The 21,052-nt window shown below is 42.3% G+C and overlaps 1 protein-coding gene across 3 annotated transcripts in view; it reads left to right on the top strand.

Moving 5' to 3' along the window:
• Window positions 1-21,052, top strand: part of kcnip4a (potassium voltage-gated channel interacting protein 4a) — an 87,101-nt gene that overhangs the window by 49,972 nt on the left and 16,077 nt on the right. The window contains exon 1 of one of the 3 annotated variants that reach the window (XM_084003266.1): window positions 13,406-13,733. The exons of the other annotated variants lie outside the window; for them this stretch is intronic. Coding sequence (XP_083859392.1) covers window positions 13,622-13,733 — 112 coding nt within the window. The 5' untranslated portion in view covers window positions 13,406-13,621. Of the gene's footprint in view, window positions 1-13,405; window positions 13,734-21,052 lie in introns of those variants that run through there. 3 annotated transcript variants of the gene reach the window in all.

The raw sequence follows: 21,052 nt of genomic DNA on the forward strand, positions 1-21,052 counted from the left end.
ATGCCATCCAACCACAGGTGCATCACCTTGATTAATGGCACCAAATCCCATGAAAAGACTCTTCTTTTCTACTTACTGTCCAGTTTTCTGTGGCTCTCAGCACCAATTAGTTCCTACTGAAGATGTAGATCATTATTATTGGGTCATACGTGTATTAACTTTTTAAAGAAGGTGGAATAATGTCCTAAAACTGCAGGGTGCAGTATTGTTAAGGGGATGTTACTCAAACTGGAGGAAATGGGGCATTTGGGACTATTTTCAGCTGCAGGTTGATACAAATTGGCATTAGTGGGTGTTTCCAGCGACGGGGTGAGGCATGTGGCAATGAGTAAAAAAAAAAAAGCACCTGTGTTCAGAGGAATATGAGTTTATCGGGCTTTAAGGGGATTTGCACACAATAAAGAAAACCCTTTAAGCAGAAATGAAAGCCATTAAGGGACAAGCAGCACAAGCAATATCAAACCCAGTCTATATTTCTTGTAATTTTACTGTTATGTCATAAACTCTTCACCACTTAACATTGTTTAACTATAACCGTTATATAAACTATATTCCCACTGACTTATAACCCAGTGTATTTTCTCATGCAGCAGTTTGCAGGTGTTGCAGACGTCCCCCCCCCCCCCCCCCCCCCCCCACAGTACAGCGTGTGCTCCCAGCTTTAACACACCACAACCCTCCACACCGGCAATTACCTTCATCAGCCAATCACACGCTGATTGATACAGCATACTGTGTGCTGATGATACCAACCATGATTATTATTTTCATTACCATTAGCCAAGGGCCCTTGATTACACCCTATGCAAAAGCAGATGTTGGAAAGAGCAGGAAGTTTCTTTTGAGATTTAGGTCACGTTCTGGTGTTGCATCGTATCAAAATAAAATAAAAAAAAGACGCAAAAAGTAAGTTCAAAGTATCGTTATGATCCAGTGAAGGAAATGGCCGTGGATTTAAAAGGTGGAGCATTTTATTACATGTTAATACACCATTCTTTTGCTTCGTCAACTGCCGCCGACCGCAGACACATTTCAACTCGCAACCTTTCTTCTCTGCCGTGTTGTCTTTCTCTCTGACCTCTCTCCTGTCATCTCTTAAGGTTTCCTGCGTTATTTTAAGTCCAGCTGACGGTGAGGTGACACACAATGGGATTATTGCTCCGGCTGACATTTTGCACTGATCCGTCCGCCCACAGCTTCTTTTGCAGCCACGTAGCTCAATCATACCCGTTATTAGTTCCCTTAACGGAGGAATATGGGAAATCTTTTACCGTCATTTGCTTCAAAGGGTATCGACATGGTGTTCTTCCTGTCAGTGAAACACTCAGACGGTGTTTGGGATAAGTCTTTGGTTCTCTCGGGACCGCAGAGATGAAATCTTCGCAGGTTGTCTGTTTAAATGTCAATCTTTTACCTCTCTGGAAGACGAGATGGAGAATCTCAAGGAGACAGTCCTGAATAAATCTAACAGTGAAGTGTGTTGCAGGTATAGTCTTAAAGTATAGCTTTGATTCATTATTGTGGAAAACAAGAATGAGATGCTAATGTGGATGTGCTATTTTTTATCTATTTCTACAATTATGATCTAGTTTAATGTGAAATAATATAATCAGCTGATTTATTTTATGAAATATGGCATTCATCATGACTAAAATGGTAATCATACATCATTGACCCCCAACTTAAACATAGAATTCCCCTTTATCATTCATACTTTGATTAAATGTATGAATGCTGATTGAAGGACAATTGCTCTCTTTGCCCTAATCAGTGCAAAAACTGATTGTTATGGTTTATAATCCTCAGACAAGAGGAGGGAGAAGAAGGCTTAACATAAGGACCAGTCCAGAATTAAAATCATATTAATTTTGGCATTATTTCAAGAAATGGAGAGTATTTTTAACAGCAGTTTTGGTCGTTCTTAAAGCTGTGAGTTGAATCTGCACCAACAACAACCTGATAATTGGCTACTATCCATAAACATGAGTGTATCTAGAATTACAATGCGTTTGACGCCTAGCATCCTTGTCATGTTCAACATAAAATCGTGACAGGTGCTTTTGACCTTTGCACCCACTCTGTATGCCACAGCAACTGGTGGATCACAACCATCTCCTCTTTTTCACATTCTAGTATCTCCATCATTTCTCATTTCTCAGGTTCATCCCACCACCTCTCTCCACCCTGTCTCTTTTTTTCCCCCCCAATTCTCTCCTCACGCCCCCTCATCTTTATCCTTGCTACTCCATCTCTCCCCTCCTTCCTCTCTCCTCCACACACTTCTTCATCTCCCCCTCCCTCCCTCCCTCCCTCCCTGACTTGTCCCAGTCTCTCATCAGACCCAGAGATGCAGGGGCTTTTAAGTGGAGTTTAATGGCCTGCAGACAGCGCTGCACGCTGAGCTCTGAGTCTCTGGTCATGGGCAGGCTGTGACCCGTCCGACATGTTGACTATGAACTTGGAGGGGATGGAAATGATTGCCGTGCTGGTGGTTGTGGTCCTCATTGTAAAGGTGCTGGAGCGGTTTGGTCTGTTATCAACCGGCTACGACGGTAAGGAAATCCTATTTGGAAGGGATGTGTTTTTGTCTCCTCTTTGAGTTGTAATCTGCCACTTGTTGTTCCCCAAGTTTAAAAAGAGACTGTAATACGGTGAGTTTGCAGTGGAGATTATTATCCGTTAAATGTGTATGAAGGCAAAATGCCTCTCAGGATGTTTAGTCGTATTCCTTCACATCATATGCACTAATGAAACCAAAGCCTCTGCAGCTGTCCTTCATGCTTTTTTAATTTAATAAGTTGCTACTTGAATCAGCTGACTTTGGTGCCAACGGTCAGGATGACTCATGCGGGTCGTTTATTACAGTCTGACATTATGATTTAAATCCTTTTGTTTTTGACGCTTCATCTCAATTCAAGCTTTAATTCGACATCAGATAAGTCTGTTATGGCTGGTTTATTACATTTGACTTAAATATAGATTGGATGTGAAAGATTGCATTATCTGTTGTTCATTATTTACCCAAATGAGAGCTGGACAGTGTCATGCTGGCATTTGCGGATATGATCTTTTTACAAACTGTGATAATGGGGTAGTTGCAGAGGAGGAAGTTTTGTTTTAACTCTAAAAGTTTTGCACAAAGTTACGTCACTCTTAATATGTTAATTTGTGTTCACTTACGCTAAAGTTGATGTGAAAGACAAACTTTGCTTCGGGTTTCTCTCCCTCTTCTGTGTTTTCCACGTAGCTTAGCCGAGAACAATGGCTGAACCTGTGCCCACTGGAGATTTGTCGAGGTGCTGTAGGATGAAATGCTGATTCATTCCCATGAAAGTGTGAATCTAATATTCAGTTGTCTCTCTCTGGCACTGAAGACCACTTGTTATTTATAAGCTATACAGTACAGTACAGGCTGCAGAGCTGTTTGCCTTATGGCTGGGCTTTCACAAGTTATTTACATAGTAGTGAAATATGTGCTTCTTTTTCTCACTCAATTTAAGGTCGACTGCATCCATTCAAGCTTGTTTTCTTTCAAACCTTATAGGCTTTTACTACTTACTCTCTCAAATCTATGTGTAAAAGTCATATTTATATAAACGGCCACTTAAAACGTGCAATAAGGAAGAATCCCATTCACACGTTATATTGGTCCATGTACTAAGATATGCAGTCTGTTTGTTCTGGCACTGGTGGTCTGAAATACATGAATTCTGATACATTGTTTGAATAATGATGATGTTTTTACAGATTCCATCTTTGGAAAAAAATACATCTTATTTCAATAGAAACAGATGGAAAATGATTTACAAAGCCAAACATGTCAATTACTCACCACTCCTAAACAGAAATCTGAGCGATTTACAAATTTCTGATTTATGTCATTTTGGAACGTTTTCCAGACAATTAATGAATTAATATTTCATGTGCCTTATTTAATTATTTAATTGTTAGAACAATTTTAACCAGAACTAATTGGAGTTCTTTGAAGAACAGGAAAAAGCTTCATCATTGTCATTTTATTTTCTCAAAAGTTATAATGAAAGTCGTACGATAGAGCATCTACAAGGTTGCTTATTTAAAGTTGTTGTAGTAGAAGTTTTCGACTGTGCCTACATTACCCAGTATTCATTGTGGGCACTGCACTCACAAACTAATAGCAAGCAAAAAGAGCAAAGACCGATATTTGAAGGGTTTGATTGGTTTTGATTATGAAAATCAAGGATGAATGTCCCATTAGAGGTGCAACTAAACTTGCTTTTTATTGTATAAAATAGATTTTGCCAACAACTAATCCAACAAGTAACGAACAAAATGTATAGCACTGCTCATGAGTCTGTGGTAGGCTACTCTCCCACTTGATAGCTTATGGTTAAAAATAGAATTGCAACACAGCCGGACGCAAACGGTTCTTTTCAGTCTCCGTGCCTCTCTTTAGTGGTGTGACAGTGAGTGACAGTGGAGTGCCACCAGCCTGCGGAGACGTGACAGCTGACAAGGGCTGCCTTTGATATAGCAGTTTTGGCAAATTATTCCCCTGCATGTGTGGCTTTCACCAGCCAGGAAGTAACAAATGCATCCATTTACAAAACCGCTTCCATCATGCATTTTCTTGAAGATTAGATTTGACCACACTTTGCATTTGTGGATTCACCGAATTCATGAATCATTAATGCCTTTAATTCAACAGAACATTTCAGAAAGTTTTCATGCGATTAAAGGGGAAGGGAAGTATTATTTGCTAACATGTTTGCCCTAATCTTGCAAAAATGATTTCACAATAGATGTCTTTTAAGGATTTTCTCCTCTAAGGCATCATTTATCTTTCATAGCCGGATATATGTGACATTTTATTCCCATTTTATTCCTAAAAACGGGAATGGATGTGAGTATTTTCAGATATATGGAGTGATAAATGTCCAAAATTCTCTCTGTAAAAAGCTTTGACTCAAGACTTGAGCCTCGCTTTATGTTTAGATTTCTGTTCAGGGCAACATATGCAAATGAGCACATAGTTAATAAAAGTGTGCATGATTTATGTATTGGAAACATACATTTGCAGGAAACTAATGACCCACTAGAAGCGTGTGGAGGTGTGTCTGCAGAGACCCTGCACTCTGCCTGTATTTTCTCCTCTCCTATTATTTACTCGTCTTCTGCAGCCCGTTTTCATTCCCAGGTCAAACACCCCCACTTTGTCACACCCCTCTGCACTCCCAGTCTCACAGACAGAGAGAGCAGACAGGCCACAGCAGGATGAAGCGTGCGAGTTTGCACCAGGATGTAACAATCCGAAAATAACATTTTCTGCTTCTGATTCACGGTTTTTCTTCTCAATGCTTGCATCCAACTGTTAAAAGCATTCTCCATGCCAACAGCCTCACCTGTCTCCACTCAGTCGAGCCTTCCTGCACCCATATGTTGTGTTTTAGAGCGACTGTGACACATCATCCAGCCCCATTGTTACTGGTTTAACTCTAAATCCTTGCTGAAGCCACCAGGCCTGCGTTTAGGGATCAGGCTATACATTCTGTGTTTTTCTCGAGCAGCGTGTGGTGCATAGGTGTGATGCAAAGCTGTAATACGACATGTGTTTCTGTTACTAAGTAGAGAACTGGGAGTGAGCTAGAATCTAAATGGATCCAGGCTGCTCAGCGAGAGCTACCAGACTTAAGCTGTGCACGGCTTCAACAATTCTCTTGGTTTCCTTGTTTATCACAGGAAGCACATGCTTTTGGATGCATAGAGGAACCTGATATGTTCCTGTGTGAATGGACAAAGGAGTAAATATGAGTTTGCATCATAATAGCATTTGCTAAGAGTGTGTCTTAATGCATATGGTGCTTTTCAACACATGACTTCTCAGAGTAGGACGAGAAGAATGAAGGGGCTTAATCTGGACCATTGTGTGGCTTTTACATGTGTGTTTGGGGATGATGTTTTTTTTTATTACACTTTGAAACTTGTATGGATAATAAAACATCATATTGCACTAGTTTTGTGAGCCAAAGAATCCACCAGTATAAAAAGAATGGATATATCTTCTATTATTTGCACAACGTGTCTGAGTAGGAAGCTCATCTGTAGAAAGTATATAAAATGTGCTGTACTTTAAGCTAAAGGGCATCTTTTCAAGTTGGGAATATAGAGGAGAGGAAAACACTTTAATAATGTGTTTTTGGTTCTCAGTTCCCTTTCATCTGCCAGTAGGGGGAACCAAAGCTCACTGTCTCCACCAGCCACACTGTGATATTGAAGAGGAGAGCTAATGGAAGCAAAGCCAGCTTTCTCTTTCAACAGTTACTAACAGCATGAATAAATCAACAGTTGGACCGACAGATGATTTAAATACATTTCACCATTCAAACAATTTACCAAATAACGGTTCCAATTGAATTACCTTGCATGTTTAAAACCAATGTAACAAAGGGGGGAAGAAGAAGTGTTTGAATATGTGTGTGTAGTACTAAATTTTAAAGTGCTACATCGAGTTAGGTAGAAAGGCACAATATTAATGCAGTCCGTTTATCAGCCACAAAGTGCTTTACAATCAGGCAATAGAATACCGTAGCTATTAAAGATTCATAAATGCATTAAATGAAGTGACATTAACTTGCAAAAAGGATGACCGCGGCCCTAAATGAGCCAGACTTTGACTTTAAAACATATCTGGGAGACCTTCACAGCCCAGTGGTTGAATAGAGGGATCTTGGCATCGTTCTTTTTCTGAAATTGAATGTGTATTCATCTCCCGAGTTAGAAAGCCATCCGTCTCTTTTTTTTAATATCTCTACCATGATTTCTATTCATGTTAGCATTGCTAACGCGCTCTTTATTGCCTTCCTCTGGAATTCAAAACAAATTGGTCGGGTATTATCCTGCGACGGGAGTTTCTAACACTCTGCAATTCCTTCTAAAGTTTGATAATGGCTGGGAGTCTCAGACAGGTATTACAGGCTTCACGTTGTGCCTCGTAGCTTTCCAGCGAATTAAACACCGTTAGTGGTGTTTCCACGGGCATTAGTCGCACTCGCTCATCAATCACGGCAACGATAAGGGAGCTGCTGGTGACTGGGTTTCACAATCCATGAGCACGGCGCTGTAATTAGCTTCCTGCTCGCTCTGCAGGCAGTCTTGTTAGGTCAGAGCGTCTTCTGCCTTGATTGGAAAAGCGTTTTAGTTGGAAGTGTTCGGCTGTGTATAAAGCCACCGATACATACGCTGTAGAATAAACAAATACATTTAATATAATGTGCATATTTGAAATCAGCGCTGTTTACATATTGAGCATTAGTTCTCTTCTGGCTCATTTAAATGTCGACTTTATTCTCCTGCCTGCTCTGCTGGGAAGTGATCTGCTTCATGAACAAAAAAACCCCTCCAATAAATGATTTCCTCTCATGTAATGTCGTTATGGAAAGGCATGTCTCTACACAATTAACTAGGAATGGAATACTGGCATATTTAGTAGAGCGAGATTATTAACCAAAACCTCCCTTCGGAATACCCCTTGCATGGAATATTTAGCTTCATATCACTATGGTTACCGTTCGTCTTGGCTTGAAGGGGGAAAGTTAAATATTTGTGTTCATTTGTAATTGTGTCTAATAAAGGGGAATATTATGTTTGCCCAATAGGATGTAGCGTCAATGCTGGATTTAAGGAGGCTTTAGTGGATATGCTGTAAAAATGATGTAATAATATTAATATACCATTCACCAGGATTTGCCTGTGTCTTGTGCCATTAACCTCTTAAAGGTACCTTGTACATTCTTTGACCATGACTATGGAGCCGTGTTTTTATAAGCGCGACTCTGTTTTCTTTGTTGTCGCACTGCTTGTGATAAATTCCCTACATGGGCCCACAAAGACCACAGAAGAAGAAATGCTGATGGAGCAAATGCATTTAATGTGTTTTGTTTCGTCCACAGGGGAGCTTGAAGCTCATCTAACACTGCAGAATGTAGAGAAACAGAGCAGCATTACCCTCCCAGTGGACTCCTCCCTTCCTTTTGAATGTCCAGTAGTCACTCCTGTTTTCACTTTTGGTTTGACCCATCAACTTAAATTTACAGTTTTCATTGCAGTTTAATTGCATCCAAATTCACGATTCCTTTAAGAAATACCCACCTGCATTGATTTCCCCTTAGCGTCCTTTTCCCGCTGATGAACTACACTTGTTGTATGTCATCCTCCCGGGCAGTGGCTCCAGCCGTTTGTGTACTCTGTCTACCGTTTTTATGTCCTCCTTGTCTTCTCTGTTTTTATTGCTCCTGCTAATGCATATTCTCCGTTGACCTTTGCACTCGCGGCGAGGTTTGACTGGCGCGCTGATGACAGCGACGGCGACCCGTGTCCTGCTACGTGCTGTCGGCGGCGAGCTGTCAGATAGCCGTGTCAGAGCTAAACGTGGCTAAGACGCGGAGACAAGCAGGTCAATGTTATCAGCCCCAGCACACTGCCCTGACTTCTGTGCTGCTGTCCGTTCGCAGACAAAGCTATTGATTTTTTTTTTACACAAATCATCATGAATGAATTTTGACTTGCTGATAAAAATCTAGTGGACTAGCATGTCTTGTGAAAATGACTGACAGTCGCTAACGGAGGCTAGCATTGCTTAAGAGAAGCCAGAGTGGGCTTTCCTTGTCATTTATAAAGCACAAAAACACACATTTAAAGCAGCTTGAACTCCATGACTAAGCCCTGAACGATGAGGCACCACAGGGTCTGCACCTACACATTTATTATAACCATAAATAACACTCAATGGGCTGAATGACCGTTCCCTTTTGAAGCTGAGTGATACTTGTAGACACCCACTCTTTCCTTGGATCATTTGAGGTCTGTGTAGATTAAGAATGAAGGGTTGGAAACCGCAAATTCTCCCAAACGTATGCGTGCACACGCACCTGGCGGAGTGAGAATGAGAGTCACCCAGAGTCCACAAAGTAAGTGCTCGGTAGCAGAGTTACCCCGCGGCGCACCGTGGCTGATTGAACAACGCCGCGACGCCGAGGATTGCCCCAGTTCACAGCTTATAATTGCCTTCCCCTTCATAAGGTGCCGCTTCAGTAAACGTGACAGCCTCATTTGGAAAAACACGAGCCACGGATGCAGCTTTCCATGTCTGAGCATACCGCTGCAGGTGTTACCTCATTACATCGCCCACTTTTACCCCGGGCTGATCTGTAAACAGCCGGGGCGATCTCATCGTCGCTCAGAGTCGATTGATTGATGACGGTCACCTGGAAGCCGGCTCACCGCGCGCCTCCGAGAAAGATAACACTTGTCTAATAGTTAATGGAAATTAAAATAAAAAGCCCAGAGGTGGTTGGATGTTGCAAAATTTAAATTACCACGACACCTGTGGTGCTGAATTTTAGTTTCATCGCAGTTTACTTTGCTCAACTATTTGCCGAAGCAGCTCGGCCGTAAATCCTGCAAGTTTCCTCGCCTACAGTGTTGCAGTATGTTTGAATTCTCACTCATCGGGTCGTGACCTCCGCGTCCACTCCGCCCAGACGAGAGGAGATAAGATCCTATGTGACGTGACAGGTGGCGGCGAAGGAGTGAGGGAAAAATCTGTAATCTCTCCCAAAGATCGATGCTGATCAGTCGACAGAGGCAGGCTGCACACAGAAAGGCGGACTCTCGGTCTTATCCTGTTCATTTCACCGATAAGGAGCGCTGAGATGGTGACGTGCCAGACCTCAGTGCAGCTTGACATTTCAGACTTGGATCATTTAGAGATTCAGAGGTTACGGAGGAAAGGTCTGCGTGAAACCCTTCACTGAAAACCTGATGGCTTTTAGCGATTGGATGCTTTTTGTTTGGCTCCTAAAAGGCTTTTTAAACTCTTTAATAACTGCAAATATATGGTCCACAATGACATAATGTCATACGTTTGATGGTGGGGAAAGAAAAACGTGGTTGACTAGTATTTTATGAGCTGGAGTCTCACAAAGCAATTTCCTTTCTGAGAGAGCAAAATGGTCACATCAATAATGGCGGCAAGAATTCTCTTTAGAATCTGCAATTCTAAGTAGCTGGGCTGTATTTTCTCATCATTCTCTCTCACTTAATACATATTCATTGTATATTACTGTTAGCTATAGAAATGGCTCCATTGTTAGATGAGGATTTTCGGGCAAAACTATTTTGTGATGGGTTCTCCTCATCGATATTTCAATCCATTTCCTCAAATTTGCCACAAATATTTACTTTGACTGATTTAACTGGAACGGTCAAAGGTCACCTTTTTTTTTGGGCCATAACTCAACAGTTCATATGCTAATGACAATTTCACACAAATGTGGAAACAGGCATACATACCTCAGGTTTTTCCAGAGTTTTTGTTTACATCACAGCGATGACACCCCTAATAGCGTCCTATTATCCTTTTTTTTTTTACAATTTAAATGCAATATCATTTTTGCCATTTAAATCTTCCAAAACAAACGGGCGTTTTAGGTCCACGAATGCAGAATTTGTAGGTACTCCATCTGTCAGACCTGCCGTCCTGTGATGGTGAGAGTGGTTTTTGTCCAGAATTTGTGTGACATTAATGGAACAAGATGTGGGGTGTAATATTTACCTGTCAGCAGCATTGATAGAACCATGCTCTAATAGTTGTGGCACAACAAAGCACTCTTTTTTTTCTGTCTCACTCTCACCTCCACCCTCATTGCTTCAATTATTTATCGGCTGGATATTATATCTTTGTGCTGGGGAAAGGTTATGATTGGTAAATCACTCACTCCTACATGTTTTATTAACCGCCGGTCTACGAGGGACTGTTTGGAGAGCCGAGCCGTGGCGGAGGAAAGGCCCGAGGCCGTGCTTCCACCCTGGCTTTAGGGGAACTTGGCTGCATTCAGGAAACTGTATATGTGGATTGAATGTGATGCGGAGTGTGCGGGCTTCATTGATGTAGTGCCAGTGGCCACACGTTGGCAGCGCTGCTGAGAGCTGGAGTCAATGAGGCATCGCACATTTAGGTCAGCTCACACTCGATCCACTGCACTGTATGACAGGCTTTACATGTTTGGACCAAACCAGATATTGTAAATTACTTTTTATGTTTTTTTAGGCACATTTTGAAAATTCTGTTTTGTATTTTGGCACTTGAGGTTGGATTTAAGTGTAGATTCAAAGAGATCCACCCAAAATTCGAATTCAATGATTATCTATTCATGATTTAGCCTTCGACAACTGATTGATTTGCCCACTATTGATGCAGTAAAAACAAGCAGTAAACACTGACAGTCGACTACAGTCATTTGTACTTGTACCCATTTTGCATCCCTTTAGTGCTGGACGGATGGCGTTTAGTGGGCATTTAGAAGTATTTATGCTGAAAATGACTGTTTTATGCATCACGAAACAGCACTGCTGGGAGACTAAATATTGATTATAGCAGGCTTTTTTTTTTGTTTTATCAAAATGTCTTCACCCCTTCACCTGGACAGTTTGGCAAGTTCCTCAAAATCTTTTTTTTTCTGGCTCGTATCCCTTGACAAAGAGAATCTGCAGACTGATAAAAGTCCATTCTTAGTGGCGACGCGGGAACGAAACAATAGATTCTTTACTGGAACGAGGTAATTTCCCAAAAAGGGCAGCATACGTCACTGCATTGTTGTCCACGAAGCAATTTTTATTCTGTAATTTGATTTAACGAGCAGCACACACACACGAACCTTCCTTGCCGTCTTATCGTCAGTGTGTGTTTTTCACTTTCTACGGACGAGACTTGCATAACAATGACCAACACATGGCCGGGGGCCAACCAGCTCAAACAGAATGCATCTCTGCTGAATATTATTTTCTTTTTTTTTTCAAACGGCATCGTGCTAAATTATTCACAAATAATTTTTTTTGTTGTTGTTTGTTTTTAATTTTTAAAGTAAGATTACCGCCTTCGTTTCCCATTCTCTGTTGTCCAGAAAAGAGAGATGAATGAGTGTGAATGAAAGCAGGTGAGCTGCTTTTTGTTGCACATTTATCATAGAGCAAGAGAAAGCAGTGAAAGGAAGGTGGCGTTTTGCATTTACTGACTGAAATGGAATAAAAAAAGGGAAAAAACACAGCAGAGGGCAGAAAAGTGCATTTGAGTTCAGAAAAACTGATTAGAATTGCAAATAAATTATCAACTTAATGAGCTTTAAGTAGTGCTTTTGGATGATTTGAGCATGTACTTGCCAGATTTAATCAGGAAATAGCTGAGCACAGTCATGAAGGGATTAAATTAGATTTTCTATAGATTTGCGAAGAAATAATTCTCTTGCTGTTGGATGATAATGACTATTCAGGGGCAGTAGGTGGTGGTGTCTTCATTCATTTGCTACGAGCACTGACTGCATGTATCGCCTCCTCTTACACACACACACACACACACACACACACACAGCAGTCCACTACATCTCAGTGGAATCAAACTCCTTCTGAAAACAAGCAGTTGCATTTAATGAAGTGGTGTGGATCAATAATGTTTTCCCATCCCGTTCTATACTCAAACATCAGTGTGTGTAAAGACTACTGAGACACATTGACCTGATGTTTACTGTTGTATGTGTGGATTGCGTCTCACAGCTTTAAACTTTGTTTTCAAATGCCGTATAAGTAAGATTGCCCAAAGCCTCTTTTCCACAGTTTGAAGCACGCCAGATTTATTTTGTCCGTTTGAAGTGGATTATAGCGCACGCCTTTATAAGAAAGCTATTGTTTTTGGCTTCATCTTCAATCCTTAACGTCGCCTGGAAATAGTGACATTTTCACAATATTAGAATACGAGAGGCGTATTTGCATTTTTAGCATTTGTTTCTCGCAGCGTGACAAATAAGTACCTGTCAAAGGCATGGTGAGTGTTGGCTGTGGCAGGTGTATTTCACATCCCTCATATGTAGTAATTATAGTTTAAATAAAAGCAGTTCCTAAGCTAGAAATAGAGCAGGGGTTGAGGTTACTTCATATATTCCACATTTCTAGCGAGGAGAAAACTCAATTTCAGACCCTGGTTGCTTTAAGTTAACGTGAATGCTGTAGCTCATGAGAGGTTGTGCGTCTCACTATAGCACCCCCCCCTCTCTGCCTCGGTCTCCTCCCCTCCCTCCTCACTCATATCCACTCCCTCTCATCCTCCCTCCCTTTACTTTGCGGTGAGGCAGTCAGTGTGCCTGAAAGAGCGAGACAGAGCCACAAACTGTCAGAGGAGAGTTTGCTCTCTGCTTTCACGTGGCTCCTCATTTCTGAGGAGAGAAGAGAGGGGAAGGATCTGGATCAGCTTCTGTGGACTTTATTCCGTTTTGAGTCAGCTCGTGACCCCTCGACATCCGCAATGACTCCAGCCTCCTCACAAACCTGAGGTTTTCTTGATCTTGACCTCATCCCGTTTACCCCCCTTCGACCCAGGCTGGATTTAGGGAGCGAGTGGACAGTAGGCAGGTGCCAGGAGGCGGCCGGCCCCTGCGCGTGGGCCGGTGTAGCGCTGGAGAGGGTACAGGGGAACTGGAGCGCGGGGCCGGGTGGCAGCGGTGGTCCTGGCGGCGTTCCCGAGGGCGAGGAGGCCGGCTCGGGCTCCGGGTTCGGGTCGGGGTATGGTGGCCCGGAGTGGAGTGAGGGCGGAGCGATGCTGAGCGCCATCTGGGAGACAGAGGGGCTGCAGACGGTGGGCATCGTGGTGCTGGTGTTTGCATCGATCAAGCTGCTGCACCTCCTGGGGCTCATCAGCTTCTCAGAGGGTAAGAGGAGCACAGAAATGAGGAGAGAAGACGTCTTTTATAGAGGAATCACGGCTGAAATGAGGGAAAATAGATTACCGATAAAGTGTTTAGTGATAATTGCAAATGTGTTACCAATCAGTCATCAAATGGAAACTTGTAAAAGGCAAAGAGGGGTTACTTTATGGTTGTTAAACTCTTCTGAAACGCACTTGAAGTTTCCATTTGAAAACTTGACACGTTAATGGAGGTCACCATAACAAAGCAGGACTCAATGACTCAGAAAAAAAACCAAACGGAGTGTCTTATATCTCATGAGCTGAAGGGACGACAACAGAAAGAGCTCATGATGTGACCGGAGGGAGGAAGATATCGAGCTGGGAAGACGTCTCCCTTCAGATGGAAAAGCTTGAGAGCTCTGATTCCATTTATAGAGTTGAGAACCGTGAAATGTTAGTTTTTTCTTGATTTGTGGGTGTGTTTTGCTGTGTGCACAGCCATGCCAATTAGCTCAACCTCCAATCAAAATAAGGTGTCCTTGAGCAAAAACGCTGGTTCACGGCTGTCACAGTGTATGGGCACAGCGAGGCTCACTAAGCACAGAATGTTTCGGGGCCTAAATAAACAGTTTAGTTTGGACCCGCTGCAGTCGTCTCATTAAAATAAAGTAGAGCAGCACAGTAAGCAGTTTGATGCTCGCAACCAGCCCATCCGTCAGACTGCTGTTTAGTAAACACGCCTCCATTTCTAATTAGGATAATCAATCAGGGGAGATGATAAGAAAAGTGCTAATGTGTTGTGGTGAGGAGCTGGAAAACGCCGACCTGACCCGAGAGAAGTGTTGAGATGGAGCGCCGAGGGGTTTAGCGTCTGTGTGTTTTCTGTGCTCGTGGCGTTTTTAAAGGCACACAGGGGTTTTCATCCCCCCCCCCCTGCACATTAACAGATGCAGCCGATGCGATATTGATTTTTTTTTTTTTGGTCGAGCGTTCGCCTGATGGGGTGATCTGTATTCCACGCAGGTGTTTCACGGTGTAATTACAGACAGAATACATGCTATCTGAGCCTGTCGTACGTGACGAGCAGTCAGTGCATGATCGATGTTTTGTTCACGTCATGTTCAGGAGAGCCAGGGGGATTGTGGGATATGAAAAGTTTGGAAAGAAGAAGATTTAACCTCATGCAATGACTTTGTTTGCATATCAGTTAATGTGATTACTTTGGATTATTCAGAGAGATCCTAAATACCAAATCTTCTCATTGAATAAACTGAAACCGTCAGCATGTCGTTGACATTTTTGCGAGGCGATTTCTAAAAATAGTCGTCCAGTAATCGACTACGACGTCACACGAGCTTCACAATAGTGAAAACTATCCATTACAGCTCCCCCGGAGCCCAAGAGGACATCTCCATATTGATTGTTTTGCTCGAGTACCAATTCAAAACTGAAACCCATTCATCTTACAGGAATATGGAAAACATAAAAGAAGCAGCAAATCAGTCATTTTTGACCGATAAGACACTAAACAATGAATTATCTGGGTTCCATTTAAGGGCCGGTTGTTAAATCACAGTTCTGGATTTGCTGTGAAGTGATTCCTAACCTAAAAACAAAAAAATCCCAGCAGTCACTAAAATGAACTCTGTTTACATTTTTGTAACACAAATCCCCTTTTGCAGCTGTCATCTTCTGCACGAACTAAAATGTCTGTTTTTTCCACTTTTTTTTGTTTTTTTTCGTGTATTTTTCCAAAACCTCGAGGGAAACGTTTCGCCGAGCGTGCACGCTCCGCTTCACATTCATACAGTCACACACGTTCGCAGCTGGGAGCTGCCCACTACGATCACATCCCTCTCCCGCCGGCCACCTGAGCAGCTCCACCGAGGCATGGAGGGGACTGAGGTCTTGCTTTAAAAGCGTCTGTGTGGTAGACTTTCTCGGTCCGGCTGCAGATCTGAAGAGGCAACTTTCCAATCGCAGGAGCCGAGAGCGTAGGATGTATTTTACACTGTCCCGCATCAGAGGAACTACAAGCTTTACACATTTCGGCGGGGTGAGGAGGGGGGAAGGTCTGGTCTGCAGGGACCGTACAACACTGATCACTTCTACTGCAGATTGTAGGGATGTCAGTCCCGGAAAAATAAATGATCAACACCGTCTCCTTGCCACTGGTCTGGCATGCGTCCATGTAGGAGAAACATCACAAGATCGTTGCATCAGCCAACACACAATCACCAGAGCTTGTTCTGTGAGTGTGAGCGAGGCGGGCCTGTTGGCCTCTCGTGAGTTTAATTATGAATATAGCTGGACTGCTGTTTGCATATTATATTCCTGCTTACCCCAAGGCCAGAATGCACTGCTCTCTAAGTGTTAGCTAGTAAAACCATCCAATGAGCCCCACTTTTGTCTAAATGTTGGACTCTCTTTATAGTAATTTATCCTCACATTTCTTCGTCTGATTTATTTGGATGCGTTGCAAGTTTGTTTCTCTCTCTCACACACACACCCTGATCCTTTTTACACACATGTACATTCCGCTCATACAACGCGGAGCCATTAGTGCAACGTGCTGAGCAAAGCCTCATGGGGCGCAGGCTAATCAGCGTGTCACACAATGATAAATAATTCTCTGGTTCAGCTGTATGCAGCAACACCCCCCAACTCCATGCCTCCTCAATCACACACACACACACACCATTACCGAACAGGGATGGAACGCCGTGTCAATTTGGACCCGCTGTCTGCGATTATCAGGCGGGAGTTGCAGAGAGTGTCTCAGCGCTGATATCCATCTAACAAAAGTTCTGGTGTTCTCCGCGTCCTTGATGGGGATTTATGGGCCGGCGGCGGAGAGGGAGTTGGCGTCAGCAGCACTGACCCGGGTCCAGCTTTGCTGCCGATTTGTCTGTTTTCACTAACAGTCATGTGCAGGTCACAGCTGTGGGAGGGTCAGCTTGGCACAGGGGGTGTTGAGTTGAAGTGTATGCCGAGTGGCAGTTGTATTTTTAGCTTAATTACATGGGATGTTTGGATTGTGCAGTATGTGGGGAAACATTTTGACCATAACTTGAGTTTTCAGACCATTTTATGTTCAGGTATTTGCTTATTAATCCAAAAAGTGATCTCCCAGAAATTTTAAAATGTCACAGTCCTACAGGGTGAGATGTGCTAACCAATCAAAATGTACTTCTTTGCTATAAAGGTCAGCTTGCCTAATGTTGGAGGGAGCCAGTGCTTCCCAATTCTGGGTCTGTCTCCTATTATTGATCAAAAATCGTTTCAATAATCTTAAAAATCCATCAGTGTCTGTGCTTCTGTTTGTGTTTTGAGCAAGCTTTATTTTCTTGTCAGGAGGTGTCAAAATATGTCACAAAAAAGCGAAGTGGCAACATTTAAGAGTTTTTTCGATCGAGTCTTTCCAACATCGAACAAGCCTGTTGAATTTGTATGATACATCATTTTTGAATGACCTTTCTGCTGCTGTTTGGTGGCATTCAGTTGAGATCCAGCCATCCAGACGTGCCTGTCATTGATCATCATTTCCGGTACAGATATTTATGGTGTTTAAAGCAGGCTGCCGGCGAGCCATTTGAAACGCTGCAAAAATATCTTCAACCGTTCTTCATTTTGCTGAGTGCAGGGTACGCCGGTTTACAGGCGTGGAGTAAACTGCATCATGGGATTGTTTGTTGAGTCGCATCGATCATCAACGTTGAGTCAGCAGAAGTGTTAAACATGTTTTTCATCCCGTCCACCTAATTTAGTTAACTTGACACTATCAATGGAAATAAATCATATTATTACCAACGAAAGAAAGCAGCATTTAATGGATTTAAATGGCTCAGTTACAGGTAACACTGGAGCTCAAGACAATTGATTCAAATCCATTTAAAGGACAACAATCAAATGACCTAGTTACCCTTTGGCTATTTTCCATGATGCCTATTGAGAGCGGTGATGCGATGGACTTAACCTTTGGCTGGGCGCTCTCAGTTGTAGGTCTCTCTGGTGTCTTTAGAGGGAGGAAGGTTATTGAAAGAAAGAGGCCCGTGCCTATCAATCAGAATCAGGACAACAAGCATCACTCAAGCAATCAATTCTGATGAAAGCATCACAGATAATAAATTCTGATAGGAGGAGGATGACAGGTGCTTCTTAGGCAAAGATGGCCGATGCAGTGCTTCTGCGGAGGGAGCCGGAGGCAGATTCTATTATTTAAGATCCCATTATTTGCAGGTCGTGAGGGTTTTATTCAAGGAAAAATGTGTTATTAAAGCAAAAATCAGCCTTCCATAAACCTTGAGTCCGATCTCTGGTGCTTTCAAGCTGAACACGGTATTTATATTTTTCCAATCAAGGTTGCAGAACTCAGCATCTTCACTTTAATTAGTCAACAAAATGAAACGATATTTTCCGTAATGAAGCCAAGGACATACATTCTCATGCAGAATGCAAATTGTGACTTTCAGCTGGATTGAACATCCCTGTCCTCATACAAACCTCTGATTGGAACAGTTTCTGTTGTGAAACCTGTTTAAGATTGATCTGCTTTGTTGCTGAGAGAGTTAATTCATTCATTACCGCTTAAAGGTAAAGTGGTGGATATGTCCGGCTCTCCCTTTAATCTTCATCAGTCCGGTGCACTAAAGTTAATGGAAGCACTGATAGAAAATGCTGACTTGGACCTATACTGCACCTCATTACCGGTGATCTCTTCTATACTGTACTGACGCCATTAACTGAAAAGAGCTACACAAAATATGAATAAATCATTCTGTCGCAAAACTGGCCAGAATCTTTACATTACAGCAGTAAGTCAAAGCCTCATTCTCAGAGAAGTCATAAAGTAAGTCAGTAAAAAAGTTATTAACCCTCCAAGCCAATTTAGATTCACTTTAAGTGAGTTTTTCCACAGTCCCTCAGTTTTTTAGTGTTTTATGATCTAAGGCTGTTTATGTGAAATAAAACGGAGATTATCAATAAATCCCTTGATGCACAGTTGAGGTTCCTGCTGGAATATGGATGAGAAGACTCGCCCCTCTTATCTTGAGTCCTTGTCCCACCTGTATAATCTTCAAAATGATTTGAAAAGATGCTGGAGCAGGGTTCCATTATTGAAAGTCTTCCTCGTGACAAATGTTTGCAATTAGAAGCCACTGATTGCTCTTTCCCCCAGATTACAATACATGCTTCAGCCCTCCGATGGTGTGTCATTATGGCAGGCAAGAGAACATGCAGAGAACATGCTCTCCCTCCATAAAGAACTCCAGTCAGTCACTCAGTGTCGGCACCTGGAAGTCAAATAAAAAGCTCTCATTCGGCGTTTCTGAACTGACATTTCATGAACTCAGATTAGCTTGTTGAAGCTGGTAGAAAACGGACGTGTTTGTCCTGAAGGGCACCTGAACCTGAAGGAGATAATCACGGCTTCAGCCCATTAACAAAGATCTATTCCCAGAATGTTCAGACTCCAATTGATTTGCATTCGCCCTTTCGATATTGGTTGCAAAGCACAAAAGTTGATGTCATGTCCCGGGACGGAAGCTAATTTATCACCTCAGCAGAAATGCTTAAAATGCTAAACAGTGTTTTTTTTTCTGTTATGGACTTTCAGGCCTTTGTGTTCTCAATAATGGTCCCACTTGGCTTTGGTTTTAAGACGGGCCAAGCAGTGACCCTACTTTCCTCTTCCTCTCTTGCCATAAGCCATTTTTTCTGCCCGCCATAAGGAACTAGAGGCTGTTTTATTCAATAAGAGCAATGACGTGTCTCTCCGCCGACTCCAATCTTATTGGGCTTATTGATATTTGGGCTCACCGAATGGGGACACATAGCAGATCTGTATCCACCTCCCTCATATTCCATGATTTGTCTGATACGGAATGAGCTTTTCTCATTACACAGCACGGGCTGTATTTGAATTACCTCCATTTTATTGACTTGGATCTGCAGATCTAACATTTGCAAAAGCAGCGCTGCAATCAGCAGACGTCCACCGTTGGCAGGTCTGGCATTCTGGATGTCGGCTATAATTTGTTTTGGAGCATTAGAAACGATTTGGCGCTACAAAGGGGAAATCATTTCACTCCAGGAACGATGAAGTCGGCCATCGCAAAGGGAGCTAGACGTTCATTCATCTGTCCTCAGGCAGAGGTGGATACGCATTCGTTGCTTTGCCTTATCAAAGTGCACTCATTGCATCAGAGTTGGCATTTTTCTATTTACATTATTACGCTGATGGAAGGGTGTAAACAGCAAAGTGTCTTCTCCAATGCACACCGCTTCTTTTTAACATGCATCTGTGTAGGTTCACCAGATCCCATCAATTACTTTCTGTACAATATGCATGAAAAATTCTTGCAAAGTCTATAAATCCAAATGTTCCCATTCCAGAAGCCGAGTCAAAGCCTCTGAGCTTTGGAAGGTATCACATTTATGAATGCAACCTTACTCCCTTTTTTTACTATAATTCCTTCCACCGGTTCTGGCTCTACTTCAAACATAACATATTGTAAGCATTTATTTATTTTTATATATCAAAAAGAGGCAGAAGGCTCATCTGTAAGCAGATGTGCGAGTGAGGTTTTAATTGAGCAATAAATCAAATATCACACAATGCTGCCAATCTATTATTCTGTTGGGAGGTAATTAATGCCAGTAGCGTTGGAACAACGTTAGGCGAGCAGGTCATATTGATATTGAACATTTTCTTTTCTTTTCTTTTTCTTTTTTGGGAATGAAGCCAGCATGGATAAAATCCAACACAAGCCAGGCTGCCAAGCACTACTCATCTGCCGTCCTTGTTTCTGTCTCCCTGGGTGTAATTTCAGTTGATTGCTAGCTGATAAGTGTTGTCCCTGTTTCACTCGACAACAACATGCAAAACGTGGAGCTTCAACAATGGAATGAAGTGTTTAAAGTGAACCAAAAAATTGGAATATATTATAAAATTTTAGTTTTATTTCAATGAATTTCTCTCTAGTTTGAACTGCGAAGGATGTCTCTTCTGTGAAGTCACAGCTAGTAAGCATATTCTTATTACCGTGTGGAAAATCTGTCTCATTGAGGCTAAAAAACCTGAAGAGGAAGTATTCGGTTGTGCAAAATCTTGATTTGAAATGACCTTTAAATTAGAATTTCTACAGCAAACTTCATCAAAGGGAGTTGGTGGCGAGCTCCCCGTGGAGTGAGACATTTTCTTCATTCCCATTTGAGATTCAGCTCGCCGGTACGTTCCTAAAAAAAAATCAGCAAAGAATTACTTCTGAACTAGAAACCAACCATCAAAGAGTCACATTAAGACCAGAAAGATTGGCTGACAGCGCTGGTGTCCACCGC

The sequence above is a fragment of the Eutrigla gurnardus genome (assembly GCF_963514095.1).
Source record: "Eutrigla gurnardus genome assembly, chromosome: 23".
In the NCBI taxonomy this organism is placed as follows: Eukaryota; Metazoa; Chordata; class Actinopteri; order Perciformes; family Triglidae; genus Eutrigla; species Eutrigla gurnardus.